Genomic DNA, 16,241 nt, shown 5'->3' with positions numbered 1-16,241 from the left:
TCTAAAAGAATTTTTAAAAACGGAAATAATTTTCATACAGTTATAAAAAAAAAAGTTCGGATTACATTGATTTTAGTTTCTACATTAAATATATCGGTTCTACAAAATATTTAGACGTATTTAAATAAAAAATTTTGAGATGATTCTAGATATTAAAATATACATAGAGATAAAAATTGATATTTACAAAAATATTTTTTAAAATTTATTTTTAATTTATAAATAATTTTATTTTATATTAAACGAAAGAAAACGGAGATAAAATATTATTTTGTTTTTGTTAAATCATTTTATATGTTTTATTAATTATATGTTTTATTTATATTTAATTTCTAAAATTTAGAATCATTGCTTAAATTTTATGTCTAATTAATTCAATACTGTATGATGATTTCATAATAATGTATTAATTATAATACACATATTTGTATAGGTTTTGCATTAGACAAATATTAAATCAATAATGTTCATTTAAGTATTAATTAATTTATTAATTGTGAAAATAGTTACTATTTCTTCGATTTTATTATAATTTATTATAATTTAAACATAAAATTAATATATTTTCAACTTAGAGTTACACTTCATATTTATTCATGTTTCTTTATTGCTTTATAACCTTTTTTTTCTGTTTTAGATTCTGTTTTTAAAACTAAATTTGATAGAAATTAAATCGAAAGAATTTATAAATCAATATTGTATCGTTATATAAGCGAACTGATATAATATTGATTATATAGAATCAAAACTGAAATTAAATTATTATAAATGATATAATACTGATTTTTTCTAAAATCAAAATTAAAATTAATCAATATAAATTAGAATTTTTTTCCAAATAATTTTTAAAAATTATTTTGGTTTTTTAAAACTGTTTCAATTTAGAACTTTCAATTTTGACAATAAAACATAATAAACATAATTTTGATTTGAATTCGAACATTTTAATATATTTCAATTGTTATTTTTCATAACGGTAATACCAATCAATTTTTAGTGACTTATAGGAAATTTATTATTATTATTAGACTTTATGCGCATGCTTTCTCTATTACAATATATTTTCATTTAGCCAACTACTTCCGGAAAGAATTGTCCATTTTTCCGTACACGCGCAATGGATGTAGAGCCATTTTGTCCAGAGCAGCAACGTGGCAGCCGGCGTTCCCGGTGTTCTTATTACAATGAATATCCGTAAGTATGTTGAAGTATGTTGAAAATAATATATTATTTTCAAACGTTTTTTGTATAAAATATAAATTTAAATATAAAATTAGATACAAATATTTGTAGATATATTCTTAAATATATAATATTTATATATTTAAATATTCGTTCTTCACATTTTAATTACATTTGACTACACTCCTAATCTTTTTTAATCTCAATTTATTATATTTTATTTTTATCATTTTAAATTTAATGATTATTTTAATAATTACTTTATTAAATATCTATATATCTTATATTTTTAAGTTCTTAATATTCTTAAGTTCATTAGTAATTTTTATCTGATTTAAATAGATAATATGTGTATATTATTTGTATTCTTATTTCAAATTACTATTTTCACAAATTTTAATATTTTACTTATTATAATTTTAATATATCATTATTATAATATTTCATTATAATTTCTTATAAGATATCATAAATAAAAAGAATAGAGTTCAAGTTAATATTTGATGTTTCATTTTTTTTTCAGTTGTATCATTACTAGTCACAATTATCGGTATAACAACTTGTTTTTCGACCGAAATATTACAATCTACAAATTCCTACTTAACTACAGCTGATAGAATTCATCTAAAAAAAGTACTTGAACCAGGTTTAACATCAAATGATATTACATTTATGTATTATGCAATTCATGGATATACATTTCTTGGTGAAGTTTTATCAAACAAACAAGTAAGAAAAATTTTAATATTTTGTTTGTTTATTTAAAAATATTATTTATCAATATATAAATGATGAAATATTGCCATAATTGAAATATAATGATATCTTGATTAGTCTTACTGATTTAATCATTTACTTACTTATTGTGATATTTTAAAAATCTTTTTGCATTTTGACAAGATTTATATGATTTTTAGGATATTTGTAACTTTATGATAAAAGTTATAAAAGATGAAAATAACATTACAATTGAAAAAGCTTTTCACATTGCATCTATATGGCAAACAATGGGAAATTGTCAAGCATATTCATTATCTAATATTATAAAGGTTTGTATTTCTATAAGATTAATTCATAAAATAATAAATTTTTAAATATAATGATGCTTCAAGACTTTCGTTCTGCTAGATTTCTATATTGAAGAATAATTTTATTTACTGAATAAAAATATTATTATATATATATATATATATTAATAAAATTTTTGTTATTAGAGATTAAGGGAAATTATTTTATTTAAATAGGTATTTACAAATACAATAGAGAAAGAAACTTCAAGTATGATGGAAATATATTATGCAGTAAATGGTCTGAATATTTTATTGGAAAAATTGTCACGTGATAAAATTGACAATATAATAAAAACAGTACAAAATATGCTACGAAAGGATGACAACTTATGGAAGTACGACTACTCTGCTAATATTTTAATCTTATAATTTATTTAATTTTTATTAAAAGTTACAAGATTTGAAAAATATTTTTTTGATTCTAATTTTTCTTGATTGAACATTCTACGAGCAGCTTGGGTTATGCATTTCACATTGCTTCGGATTTTGGAACAAGTGGTATGTTTGCTTTTGATCGCATTGAAGATGCCATTATTCAAGCTGATGAAGTAGATGGCCAATATTTACAATTTGAAGGTGGTCTTTCAGTAACTAGTAAGTATTAAATATTTTAGTTAAAATTACAATAGAATATCAAAGTTAAATTTTGTTTTGAAAGACCAAATTATTAATTTTTTTTTGCGTTTTTTTGTAATATTTGACAAATACTATTTAAGAATATAATAAAGAATATAATAGTTTTAATATCAGTTTAATATCAGAAAATCTTTGCAATAAATTTATCAATCATCAAAATTATCATCAAATTTATCAAATTTAATATATTCCAATTTGATTTAGACCTAACTGTAGAATGTATTATTTACTGTAAAGTAACTAGCATTAATTAGGAATATAGCTAAATGCTAAAAATCCTCAAGCATTATATTCACTACGAAAAATATATTATATTATATTAAATATATAAGTAATTAATTGATAATGTTTTATTATATAATATTATATAATTTTATTATATAAATAAACATATATTTAAGGATATTATATTAGTGTTATGTATATAGTTTATGTTAAGTATATGGTTTCTTATTACAAAATAAAAAAATTTATATTAATTATATGCAAAAAGTATATTGACAAAAACTAAATTATATAAAAAAAATATGAATGATAAATTTTATCGAAATAATATAGTATGAATTTTGATATCTGCAATTTATAACTTATAATTTCTTGAGGCTTTTTGGTATATTTTCTATTAATTTATTAATTACATTTTGATTGATTTCAGACTACAATTTCTTTAATAATTTTAAAACAGTAATGTATTATATTTTATGTTTAGCTACATTATATTTTTTGTTTAAATAAATACTTCAATCAAATCGGAATTTTATATTAGCTATTATAATAAATTGATTTTCTTTAAAAAATTTGATACATATTTGATATATATTTTACATGACTAATATTTTGTTGTAAAATAAAAAGTTCTACATTTTAATTTTTTTAATTCTATTAAATTCTACAGTGTAATATTATGTATGTGTAATATTTATAAATATTCCTTTTGTAAATTACATATACAAATCAATTGTCTTGTTAATTAGATATACAAATCACTAACTAAAGTAATATTATATGAATATTAAATCATTTTTGTGATTGAAATAGTTGAATAGTTCTGTGATTGAGTAGTTGAAATAATTATAAAAATCTTAAAATTTTCATTAGATAAAACATTTTCTTTTATTTATAAATTGTTTATCAAATGCTAAACGATTATGAATATTACACTTATTATGAACAATGTCTTTTTTGATAATTGATCATGAAATCTTTTTTTTATTTGCATTTCTTAAATAAAAATATATGATTCAAATTTTAATTTTTTTTATGAAATGATTTTTTAATTTAGTTTTTAAAAATTGTTGATATTTGAAAATAATATTATTTTTTAAATTTTATTGTTTTGTAAATATTATATATGTATGAATAGAGAAATAAATAGAAAAAGCATTATAAAATACAAAAAAATATCATAAAGATATATTTAAAACTATTTCTTTTTTAAAGAAATAACAAGAAAATATGATTAAAAATATTTGTTAATTTATCTCTATATTATATATATGCGTAATTTATCAATATTTATCAATATACATTTTAATTCTTTATTAAAACAAACTTTAAGTATGCATATTATTTCAAGAAATGATAAAGAAACATTCTAAATGCATATAGTATTTTAACAAAAAATAATTAGAAAAATTTGAAATCAATATATTTTTTACGGCGAGTGTAAAAATTATTTCTACTTTCAATTAATTTTTAAGTTAAACTTAATTTCATTTAAAAAATTTTTTTTTCTCTTTTATAAAAAAGAAAATTTTTTTAATTAAGTGTACCTTTTTTTTTTTAGGTTTCTTGGTGAATGGCATTTTTAAACTTTCCAATACATTAAAAAAAAAGCCACCACTAACACTTCAGCAAATAGTGAAAATGGCTAATTATCTTTTATCACGACGTTCTGTACAAACACCAAAAGGTGTTACAAATTTACTTTCAGCATTAACAACTTTAGCAAACAATGATTTTGAAAAACCAGTTTGTGTAACATTAGCCAATGAAGAAATTAGCATTTCTATTCAACAACCCTTGGTTACAATAAGAGTTTGTGATATATTAGGTAATCCATTAACTAACACGTTTAAAGTAATTGCAAATTCTGCAACTAGAATCGGAGATAATGTTGTTATATTCAATAAACAAAGTTTGCAGTCTTCTACAACAGATAAGTAAGTGTTAATCTTCTTGTTTTTCCCCAATACTTTACCGATTCAGTTGAATTTTTTTCGAAATCGGTTATACCTTGGGGTAAAGTATTCGTTGAATAATCTTTTAATCTTTCGTTAGAATTGGAAAAGATTAAGAAGTTCAACAAACAATTTATATAAATATATATATATATATATATTTATGCAGAATATCCCAAGAATGAAACATCTATAAATTGGAGATTCTTGAGATAATTTCAAGCAATATTTTCCTTTGCAAAAATTTCATTCCAATTTTGTTAACGAGTTATTAACAAAAAACACTCATTAATCATGAAGCATATAACCTAGTCATGCATTAAACAATAGCATTAGCCATGTATCACTAACTGAATACGAACAAGTCTAAACAACATATCGAAAATGTGTTGAATATTATATTTATTTATTATTATATATTATTATTATATATTATTATTATATATTATTATTATATATTATTATTATATATTTATTCATTATTCATGATATAATTCGATCTAATTTTTTATCAATAAAAAAATATTTTATTATATTCAACACATTTTCTTCGAGATATGTTGACAAAACATGTCAACGTTATTGTAGTAGTTCGATTAGGCTATATGCTCCATGGTTGGTCAGTGTTTTTAATAATTCATTAACAAAACCATAACAAAAGTTTTTGTAAAGAAAAATATTACTTGAAATTACTTCAGGAATCTTAACGAATGTTTCCATTTTTTTTGGGACATTCTATGTATACATTACAAAAAATTTTAACGTATTTATTAAATTTTAGAACATTATTTACTATGAATTTTATGGAAATGAAACCAGAACGTGGATTTTATAAAATATCAGTCACAGCTGGATCAGTAACCAATACCGTTATAGTGAAAGTTCTTTGCGACGTAATTGTCGATTATATGGAGATTGGTACTGCCGATGCTGATCAAACTACTCAACCAAAACTTACACGGTAATTTAATAAAAATTTTAATAATAGATGTAAATATGAATTATTCTATATAAAATCCATATAAAATGTATATATGATAAATATAATATTTAATTTGATGCTGTTTATAGAATACTTTTCCCTGAAAAGTTGTCACAAAAGATTGAAGCTGATTCTCAACAAAAATTAGTTATGAGATTTTTATTAAGAGATAATGCTAATAAAAAACCTATGCGTACACATCAAGCATTTGTACGACTTTCTTCCATATCTATTTCAAAAAATGATAAAAAAGGACATGAAATTCTTTTTGTTGCTGAAGCAGATACATCACATCTTTATAAATTTGATATGGTATCTATAATATTTTTTAAAATAATTGTAACAAAATTTCTTGAAATTATTTAAATTATCATTGTTACTCTATTTGAAACATTTTAGCCTGTAGGAACTGCAGCAGCAAATTTCAATTATCAAAGCAGAGATTATAATGTAGAATTAATTATTGGTGATGCAATATTAAATAATCCTTTCCAATGGACAGTGGCAACAGTTAGTTTGAAATTTCCTGAACCATCTTCGTCTGAACGAACAGATAAAAATGTATTTTACAACTCTAAGTCTAATGTTTATTCGACAAAACCAGAAATAAAGGTATAAATTTTGTTTTATTATTATGTATTCAAATAATGTTTTTCTCGTTTTATATATTACTAATTAATATAAACCAATGCTCGTTAGTGATAGCAATCTTTTTTTCTGATTCTATTGCCTCCTTAACATTGGAAAAATATTATTGCCGTCAGATATATTTTTCTGTTTTTCTAAATAAGATAATATTTAGAATGATTACAAACGTTTAAATATTTACATTTAAACGTTACATTTAAACATTTTGACGGACATTCTTTTAAACTTAATATTTTTATAAATAATATAAATTATTTTAAATAAATATAAATTTAAAAAAATATTTATATGTTGTAGCATATGTTTCGCGAACCCGAGAAGAGACCTCCTGCCTTTGTTTCAAATTTATTTACCGGTTTATGCTTAGCACCGGTTCTTTTGTTATTTATTTTATGGGCTAAACTTGGAGTGAATATATCAAATTTTCCATTTTCGCTTAGTGCGGTTATATTTCATCTGGGACTGGGAAGTAAGTATTTTATATTTAATAAAATCTATTTTATATTTAATAAAATAGATTCTTGTATAATGGAACGAAAAAAATGTCATAAGTTTATATAACGCGATAAATTTATAATGTATTAAATATAAAATAAGTTAGATAAATTTCAATATTTTAATATATTTATATTTATATTTTAATATTATTAATTTTATTTATTTAGAATATAAAAATATGTAAAGGTATTCAATATATAAATGGTGCACGATTTATGAAACATTTCCGATAATGCAACAAAAAAATATTTCAAATAAAATTTGATTTATTTTTAATTAATTACAAATTATAATATTTAAAATCTTCAAAAATTCTTCTTTTTATAAAAAATTAAAATTACTACTAAAATTAAAATTATCGTATAAGGAAGATTAAATCGAATATTTACATTTAATATTTATGTTTATTGATGCTATCTATAAATAAGTTAATAATATCTCTTTTAATATAATATATCTGACCGTATAGATTCATTGTTTGAAGAGTTTGTACATACATGTTATAACATGTGATTTATATTATGCAAAATGTAATTCTCTAGAGATTTATATTAGATTAGATATATCAGATTAGAGATTTACTATATAGTATATATAATTAAAATATGCCCAATGTTTGACAAATAATCATGTTTGATTAATTTGTTGTATTTCGGGCATAAAAAAATGTGAAATTTTCGCAACTGTAATTATTATATTGCAGTTGTAGCCCATACTTCACAACAATGTTAACATTTATTTACATCCTCTTGAATGATATAATTATGTATATTCTATCATTTTTCAATAATTCTTAATTTGTTTTTCAGGTATTTTCACACTTTTTGGAATATTTTGGTTAAAACTGAACATGTTTGTTACTCTTCGTTATCTCGTCGGCCTTGGTATTGTCACATTTCTCGCAGGCAATAAAATGTTATCTCGAATAGCGCATAAACATAAGTCACGTTAATTCATTAGAGCATAATATTTTTATAATCACTTGTGAAAATTAATTTATTCAGCAAAAAGAATAAATCTGAGAAAAGCATAAAGACTGGCCTTGCTGGAATGAATGAATCGTTGAAAGAGACAAATAAATTTGAATTGTCACTTATGTTTCATGTTTTTATGAAATGATATTTATTGTATCTATAGTAGTGTAATTTTCGGTTAATACAAGAAATAGCAATACTATTTTTCATTAAATGTGAAACAGATTAAAATTGCAATTATAATAATAATATATAATAAGTCTATAATTTTTATACATTTTATTTGTTAAGATTGAAATATATTTAAACATATGTTATAATTATAATTTTCGTTACAGACATGCATAAGAAATTTAAAATTTTCTGATATTTCTACTTTTTGCTTTATTCCATATATAAAAATGGTTATGATCGATGATATCCACTTGTACTAATAATAAATCAATTTTTAATAAGATTTTTTTGTATTGATTTATTGACTTACACATATTGAATTATGTTGAATTTGTTTGATCAGCAAGATAGTCTTTCACTAATTTTCGTAGATCATTTGCTTGCATCAATAATTTATCTTTTTGAGTTTGAAGTTCTGCAGTAATTAATTGTGCAAAACCTAATCGACGCCAAAAATTAATCGTTTGTTCAAAATCTTTCGTAATCTAAAAATAAAATAAAGATTTCAATTTTGATAGCATAATAATAATCTGTGTTTTTCTTTTCTATATACAATGGAATGAACATTTTTAAAATTCTTTATATAATAAAGAAATAAATAGCACTTAAATATAATAGATAATTTTTATATGAATACTTTCTTAAAAAATTATAAGAAAAATATTTCGTAAATAATAATTTTTTCTAAAATAAGATTTAAAAAATTTTTCAGAAATTGTAAAAATATTGCAGAGATTTATGATTTACGATGTATATAATTTAAATATAATATAGAACAGATATTCGAAAATTTAAGCGAATCATTTTTGTAGTACATAATAGATTTGATAACTTGAAAGATTCAAAATTCCCTTTATATATCAATGTATTTATGTATAAATTATAATATTATATATATATAAAATATATAATGTAATTCTTAAGTAGTAATATAATTTTCAGCATATTTAGTTGAATTATTTTCATCAATTCTTATATATTATAATAAATAAAATATTTATACAAAATGAGCATTCGCATTATTATATTATATTTTTTTTCTATTTCATTTCTATTTGATATTTTTCATTCAATAGTTGATATCATTCTTAATTAAAGTGACGAATTCCAATTTCTAAAATATTTCTATAGATAATTATAGATAACTATAGATAACTATACATATCGCATTGTTCAAGATCGGTCTGTAACGTTGGAATTATATTAGTAAAAAATTTAAAAATATTACATTTGTCGCGTCTAGCGATGAAACGAATAGATATGTTTTGTGTGGTCATTTCTAGTCATTGTCTTGTGTGCATTACTGTGTTATATATTTATATAATATATATATTATATATGTTATATATTATATAGAAAAATAAATATATAAAAATATAAATATAGAAAAGGACAGCAAGAGAAAGAAAGAAAGTTAGAAAAGAGATTAGGAGATAAAATATATAATTCATTGTATCATTGCAATCTCTTTTTTTCTCCATGATAGAGAAGGAGGTACATCGTAAATCGTTTTAGAAATATATTGAAGATAAATTGCAATTTTCAAGAAAATAGATTAAAGTATAAAAAATTTGTATAAAAAAAATTTTAAAAAGTGAAACAAAATCAATCCTATAGATGTGACTCGTATCTATTTTTTTAAAAAATATGAAAAGAATTGAATTCTAACCGTTTGAATTGGAATAATATCATTATCCTCGGTTAGTGATAATTGCATAGGATGACTATTCATTATTGGAAGAATTTTTTCATCTTGTGTTTCATATTTTCGACACATTTGCATATAAGCGAGTATGTGTTCAGCTTTGACCATCAAAACTTTCATATGTTTTACACTATGATTATATTCCTTACACATTGTCATCGTTCTATGTTTATCTTTTTTATGACCTGATCAATTAAGATTACAGTTAATTTAATCGGTTAATAATAAATATATATATATATATATATATATATATATATATATATATAAATGTATACCAAGAATAAAACGTTCGTTCGTTTCTCGGTAGATATTATGAAAAAAATTTGATTCTCGTAAAATTTCTTCTAATTCATTTCCAGATTCTCTTCCATGAAATTTAATTTTATTACGATATTTCACGATCTCATCAAGAAGATTCGCGATACGAAGATATTGTTTAGTTATTATTTGTTGATCAATATGATCCTTATTCTTGATTATCTCGTAATCTTTTCGCCGCATTTCTGTATCTATTATAATGAAATATAAAACAGAAAAGATTATAAAAAATATTCACAAATCATTATTTTACAAATCATTTTTAGTTATTAATTGGTATTTATATACTTTTGCGATAATCAGAATAAACATTTCGCAAGTTGTTCCAAAGATTTTCAAGTTTCCTTTGAAGTAACGTTATAGTTGTTCTTTTTTCGTTATCTCCATCTTCCACAAATGCATCAATTCTACCTTTGAAGTGAAAAAGTATAAAATTTATATTTTAAAATTCTTAACAAAAAATAATGATATTCTTATTTTTAATAAAGAGAGAAAATTATATAAAAATATTAAGACAAATATGATTATATAATCGTGAAAAAGTATTTATAGATAATATCTTAATATATTATCTAATAATAACTTACTTACTAAACGCAGTACTTCTTGCGATATTTGCGGTATTTTCTCCTCGTTGATTTACAAATAAATTAATTTTTCGTAAAATAGTTTCTTTCTGATTTCGATGATAATTAATATTTTCGAAGGTAAAGACTTTATCAGCTAATGCTGTTTTAATTTTTTGATGGAAAAAGTTATCAATATCTGCTAGTCGAGCTTCATGTGCTTCCAAAGATCGATTGAATATTTCTATATGAGCACTATTTGCTCTACGACGTTGATCTTCGGCATCTTGTAGACTATCCAGTAATAAACTGATGCTATACGAATGTAGGAAATTTCCATCATATATGTATGTATTTTAGTTGATCATTTATTATTTTGTTGTACCTGTAGTCCTTGAGATCGAAAACATGTTCCAAAGTCTGCCAAATTATGTCAATCTTTTTGTAGATATCGGGCATTTTTATACGTGTAAGCATTTCTCTCCAGAAACTTTGATAACGTTTCGTGTTCAAAGTACTAAGCTTAAGTTCATGAGAGAATGCTTCTTTTTTCAATTCTTGCACAGTACGTAGTGGTTTACGTGCTCTTCTAGTTCGTTTCCGTTTAGGGCCCATTTTATGTCAATCTCTGATAAAATTATTTTCACAAATTTTTTTTTCCTTTTTTTGTTTTTTCTTTAATTATTTTTTTCAAGCGATTATTTTTTTCGATTTGATTGATATTCATGCGAAATGAATTTAAATGAATATTTTTCGATTAATCGAGAATATTGATTTCGATATTATCAGCTTTTTCATATATTCATTATAAGAAATCTGAAGTGGAATAATATGTATAAAAACAATTATCAAATTATTATAAATATAATAATAATTATTAATAGATATTATTAATAGATATTAATAGATAATTAATATTGAAATTATTATATATATAAAATATGGAAATGAAATATGATTGAATTCTTTCAATTTTTTTTTCTAAGCTTTAATATTTTTAGTAATTTTATTAATATTTTTTATATGATTATGGTTTGTAAAAATGTTGTATTACTTAACACTTTTTTTTCTTTCGTGATTTGTCTTTAAAATTAGTAGAATTCTCAAGGTTCTAAAATTAGAGAAACTGTTGTTTAGTGAAAGTACGTATGATCGGCATAAAGTTCTATTCTTTCTGGAATTTTCGACGAATATTTTATTTTACATCATATAAATACGTATATTATATAATGATAACAAATTCAAAGTTTTCATCTAATTTATGACAAAATGAATCACAATATGGTGTGATACGATATTGAATATAAATTCAAGGAGAAATATTCAGAAATTTTAATCAATTAAGATGAATTCAATAACCTAAGATTAAAAGAAGGGATATGCCAAAGTAAAAAATGACTTTTGAATTCAGAAAGAGATTTGTGAATTCCGGTTTTAAAACTAGGAACAGATGTTAGCAATATGGAAGGGATAAAATCTCGATTTCTCATATATAAAAGTCATTCAGTCTGAAGCATCCGAATATTTTGTTCAAACGAATATATCAATTTCAACGAGGTTAATGTTTTTTCTTATATTTATTTTAAATTTTTTAAAATTTCTTTTTATTCATAATAATTTGTTAAAATTTGATTAATCAGTCTCGTTATATTTTTCTCTTTTTCATTGTATTATAATTTTCTTTATTATTTTTTTTTTTTTTTAATTTTTTTCATTCTTTCTTTTTTTCTTCTTTCTATTTTCCTTTTAAAAATCGTATATAAAATTTAAATTTCTTTGATTTTTAGATGAAATCGTATTTTTTTATATTGATAATATTGTTGCTTGTTAATTGTATCCATACCTTATCTGTGTATGGAGAAAATCGTGCTTCAGTTATAAGCAACAACAAAATTGAGAAAGAAAAAATAGTTCGTGTTAAGAGATCTCCTTTAATTAAATTACCTTTGCTCGTTGGAGCAACTATAATTGGTAAAAAATCATTATTATTGGGTGGTACTATTCTTGGAGCTAAGGCTCTCGGCGTTGGACTTGTAGGAGTTGGTTTGTATAAAGCTAAATAGTGAGTATATTTTTTGAGATTCAAATTTAATTTTAATATTTTTATTATCAATTTATTTATTGTAACATTTAATACAATAATTTTAACGATTAATCTTCAATATGTATCAGTTATGGCGGTGGCTATGGAGCTAAATATGCGAGCTATCAATATGCACCACTTACTTATATTGAATCAAATTGGGACTAATTCATGAATGGTGATATAATATTAATAAATAATAATAAATAAGGATAAATAAAAGAATAATTCAAGAAATAAATTTATTTTTTTTACATTTTGATGCATAAACATGATAAATAGAATCAAACTGCAGAAGAAAGTGTAATTAAAACTTGTTTCATGTTTTGAAATAAATAATATATTATTATGTATTAATTTGAATAATTTGTTTTTTAATTGTATGATTTTTTTTAGAAAATTTTACAATTATTTCATTATAAGTAAATATATATATGAATACATTTTTGTTTGTATAAAAATAAAAAAATGATGTTTTTTTGCTAATTCTGAAATGTAAATATATTATTTCATGCATGTTATCTCATATTTTTTTTTTTTAAATTAAGTTTATGACAATTAAGTTTCATATATGGTAATTAATTTCAATATATTGATGTAATAAAAATTCTGTTTGAAAATTATTTAAATATGACAGGAATCAATTGAGCAAGCAATTCATATTCCAAACTAAAGCACGTAGTTGAAAATGTTGCGAGATTGATTTCTATCAACGAATACCTAATGATTCGAAACATTGTAAAAGTAAACGCATTCTTATTCGTATTTTCTCTTACTTTTGTAACCTTTCTCTTTTATGATCTGTATTCTCAATTCTTGCCACGCATCATTCGTTACTTAATGCACACGTTTGATTCATTGAATGGATTGAAAATATAAGTAAATCGAAAATGGTAGAGCTGAATTCATTAGTATTCAACGATTGTTCGTTAAACTTGCGACACTTGTGTTATAGGTGCGATATAATATTACATGTTAACGAATGTAATATATTTCGTAAATGAATCTATTTTGTTTCCGTTGTCTCTATTATTATATATTATTTCAATTTCTTTTCCTTTCTTTCTTCTCTTTTTCTTTCTTTTCATTAAATTATATTTTTATGATATATCACATAATAAAATCTGATATCATATTTTTTTAATTTTTCAGTTTTTTAATTTTCCATTGCAATTTTAAATTTTGTGCAATTATGAAAAATTATAATTTTTTTTTAAAAGTACAATTTATTCTTCTTATTTTTTTTAAATTATATACAAATATATATATATATATATATATATATATATATATATAATTTTTTGCAAATAACTAGATAGTCTAGATATCATAAGAAAAAAATATATAAACAAATTCTTGATGAAAAATAATATAATAGATAACAGATTTATGAGATTTTGATTTATAATCTCTTCTATAATTCTACATGAATTATAATATCTATTAGATATAATTAGTTAGGATAGAAATGTTTTTAATTAATTATACAAGTTTTAGTTTGTTTAATATAAATAGAATAATAATACAATATTACAATCAAATTATTTTAATACAACAAAATTTGTATCTTTTTTTTGAATGCTTAGTAAATAGAATACATTAAACATATAAGCAAAAGTCTCCTGTTTAATTTAGTATAATATGTTTAAATTTATATTTGGTTATTGTAATTAAATAATATGTAATAAAATATAAGTAAATGGTTCATTTAACAAATATTTAATTTTGAAAACAGTTTGAAAGATTTCAAATAATTTGAAATTATTTTTAAATTTTTGTTACATTAAAATTTTTTTTTTATTTATTAAATAATCATTTCATTATTTTTTTTCTAAATAAATTATTTATAAATTCTGAATTTTTCTAAATAAAAATGAAGTATATAATTATGAAACAAAAAAGAAATTTATTGCATTTACTATTTTACAATAAATTAATATTTTTATTTTGTTATTATGTTATGTTATTAAATTCCGATAATAAATTATTATTTTATTTTTTTATTCATCATTTTTTATAATATAGAAATTTAATATATTTGTAGCACTTATTATATACTTATTACATAACTTTTTATTATATACACATAATAAGAATTTTATTTTATTATCTTTTGATTTACTACTGATTTAAGCATTTTTTATAATACAAATTACATCGTTCCATTGAGTAATATTTTTAGTAAATATTTTTTATATTTTGAAAAAAATTATTGAAATGACTATATATAAATAGAGTTTTATGTAAAGAATTAGTAATTTAATTATGTATATATATATTTATATGTATATATATATATATATATATTTATGTATATATATATTAAGATTCCTAATTTTTAGAAAATTAATGAATTACTCAATAACTAAAAAGAAACATGATAACTGAGTCTAGTTGTGTTGCAAATGTTCATTGTGAAAATGGATCACAATGTTTAAGTAGGGATTCGATACGAATTTGATCACTCGAATAAGTGGGAGAATTTGCTGCTTCGAAGGTAGGCAACTGTGTATAAAATCAAGGGAAGGTATCGAAAATGTGACATACGAGTTGTCACTCTCTATGTGTTTAAAATTATTCCTAGATCTTTGATACGAAACACGGTAAGAGAATGTAAATAATTATATATAATAATCAATGTATTTAATTATTTTATTTTTAAAATATTTTAATAATTGCAATTTTGTTTATGATAGATGCAATTAATTACTATTACAATTTTTGTTGTTTTTTGTTGTTACGTTATGCCATGTACAGTGGCAAAAGAAGACATTTTATCATCGGAAGAGAATCATTTTTCGAATTTTGATCGATCTGTTATTCAACCAGAAAATGAACAATATTCAGGTGCTATATTAAATAGGCAAAAGAGAACACTTTTTCTAAAAAAAAAGCTTATCGGTGCGGGACTTTTGGGTTTTGGATTAGGTGTTGCAAAAGGGTAAAAAATTTATATCTACACGACGAATTTATTTTTTTTTTATTTTTATTTACAATTTCTTTCAAATTTATCTACATAAATTGATTAATTTTATAATTTTTAGATACAAGATTGGTTATAAGACTGCTCCAGAAGTTCATCATGTATATTTGTCCCCTCCTCCAGCATCCGTGAAATATGTAGAATACGTTGATAAACCTATTTTTATTGAAAGAATAATTGAAAGGCCTGTTTTTAAACCGGTACATGTTGAATATAAGGATGCTTCTTCTTATGGGTAA

General features: G+C 21.5%; 4 protein-coding genes across 4 annotated transcripts; 3 read left to right on the top strand and 1 right to left on the bottom strand.

Moving 5' to 3' along the window:
* Positions 1–1,048: 1,048 nt before the first annotated feature.
* LOC122714138 (dolichyl-diphosphooligosaccharide--protein glycosyltransferase subunit 2) lies at positions 1,049–8,242 on the top strand. The gene is made up of 11 exons (XM_043935207.1): positions 1,049–1,194; positions 1,706–1,911; positions 2,100–2,231; positions 2,427–2,587; positions 2,707–2,846; positions 4,675–5,050; positions 5,850–6,029; positions 6,140–6,362; positions 6,450–6,662; positions 6,996–7,167; positions 8,006–8,242. Exons 1-11 carry the CDS (start codon positions 1,185–1,187, stop codon positions 8,146–8,148), a joined length of 1,956 nt encoding a protein of 651 aa, XP_043791142.1. The 5' UTR covers positions 1,049–1,184; the 3' UTR covers positions 8,149–8,242.
* Positions 8,243–8,648: 406 nt separating this feature from the next.
* Positions 8,649–11,551, bottom strand: LOC122714158 (dynein regulatory complex subunit 2-like). Its single transcript, XM_043935243.1, has 6 exons — positions 11,322–11,551; positions 10,958–11,278; positions 10,659–10,777; positions 10,328–10,561; positions 10,014–10,234; positions 8,649–8,829 (listed from the first exon to the last, which is right to left on the bottom strand). The coding sequence occupies exons 1-6, from the start codon at positions 11,549–11,551 to the stop codon at positions 8,665–8,667; spliced, it is 1,290 nt and encodes a 429-aa protein (XP_043791178.1). The 3' UTR covers positions 8,649–8,664.
* A 919-nt stretch (positions 11,552–12,470) lies between these two features.
* On the top strand, positions 12,471–13,187 carry LOC122714157. Its single transcript, XM_043935241.1, has 3 exons — positions 12,471–12,493; positions 12,724–12,998; positions 13,109–13,187. The coding sequence occupies exons 2-3, from the start codon at positions 12,724–12,726 to the stop codon at positions 13,185–13,187; spliced, it is 354 nt and encodes a 117-aa protein (XP_043791176.1). The 5' UTR covers positions 12,471–12,493.
* A 2,528-nt stretch (positions 13,188–15,715) lies between these two features.
* Positions 15,716–16,241, top strand: LOC122714166. The gene is made up of 2 exons (XM_043935256.1): positions 15,716–15,960; positions 16,064–16,241. The coding sequence occupies exons 1-2, from the start codon at positions 15,716–15,718 to the stop codon at positions 16,239–16,241; spliced, it is 423 nt and encodes a 140-aa protein (XP_043791191.1).

The sequence above is a fragment of the Apis laboriosa genome, unplaced genomic scaffold, assembly GCF_014066325.1.
Source record: "Apis laboriosa isolate Shangri-la unplaced genomic scaffold, ASM1406632v1 scaffold289_cov146, whole genome shotgun sequence".
NCBI lineage: Eukaryota > Metazoa > Arthropoda > Insecta > Hymenoptera > Apidae > Apis > Apis laboriosa.
The sequence above is the reverse complement of the archived record's forward strand: the minus strand, read 5'-3'. Positions and strand labels throughout refer to the sequence as shown.

Bases quoted from the DNA above. Each gene is read 5' to 3' on its own strand.
- LOC122714166 (XM_043935256.1), top strand. From the start codon at position 15,716: ATGCAATTAATTACTATTACAATTTTTGTTGTTTTTTGTTGTTACGTT. The intron at 15,961-16,063 runs GTAAAAAATTTA...TATAATTTTTAG, and splicing joins GGATTAGGTGTTGCAAAAGG to ATACAAGATTGGTTATAAGA.
- LOC122714138 (XM_043935207.1), top strand. The intron at 5,051-5,849 runs GTAAGTGTTAAT...ATTAAATTTTAG, and splicing joins CAGTCTTCTACAACAGATAA to AACATTATTTACTATGAATT. The intron at 6,363-6,449 runs GTATCTATAATA...GAAACATTTTAG, and splicing joins ATCTTTATAAATTTGATATG to CCTGTAGGAACTGCAGCAGC.
- LOC122714158 (XM_043935243.1), bottom strand. From the start codon at position 11,551: ATGGGCCCTAAACGGAAACGAACTAGAAGAGCACGTAAACCACTACGT. The intron at 11,279-11,321 runs GTACAACAAAAT...TACATACATATA, and splicing joins TTCGATCTCAAGGACTACAG to TGATGGAAATTTCCTACATT. The intron at 10,562-10,658 runs GTATATAAATAC...TCATTATAATAG, and splicing joins TTATTCTGATTATCGCAAAA to ATACAGAAATGCGGCGAAAA.
- LOC122714157 (XM_043935241.1), top strand. From the start codon at position 12,724: ATGAAATCGTATTTTTTTATATTGATAATATTGTTGCTTGTTAATTGT. The intron at 12,999-13,108 runs GTGAGTATATTT...AATATGTATCAG, and splicing joins GGTTTGTATAAAGCTAAATA to TTATGGCGGTGGCTATGGAG.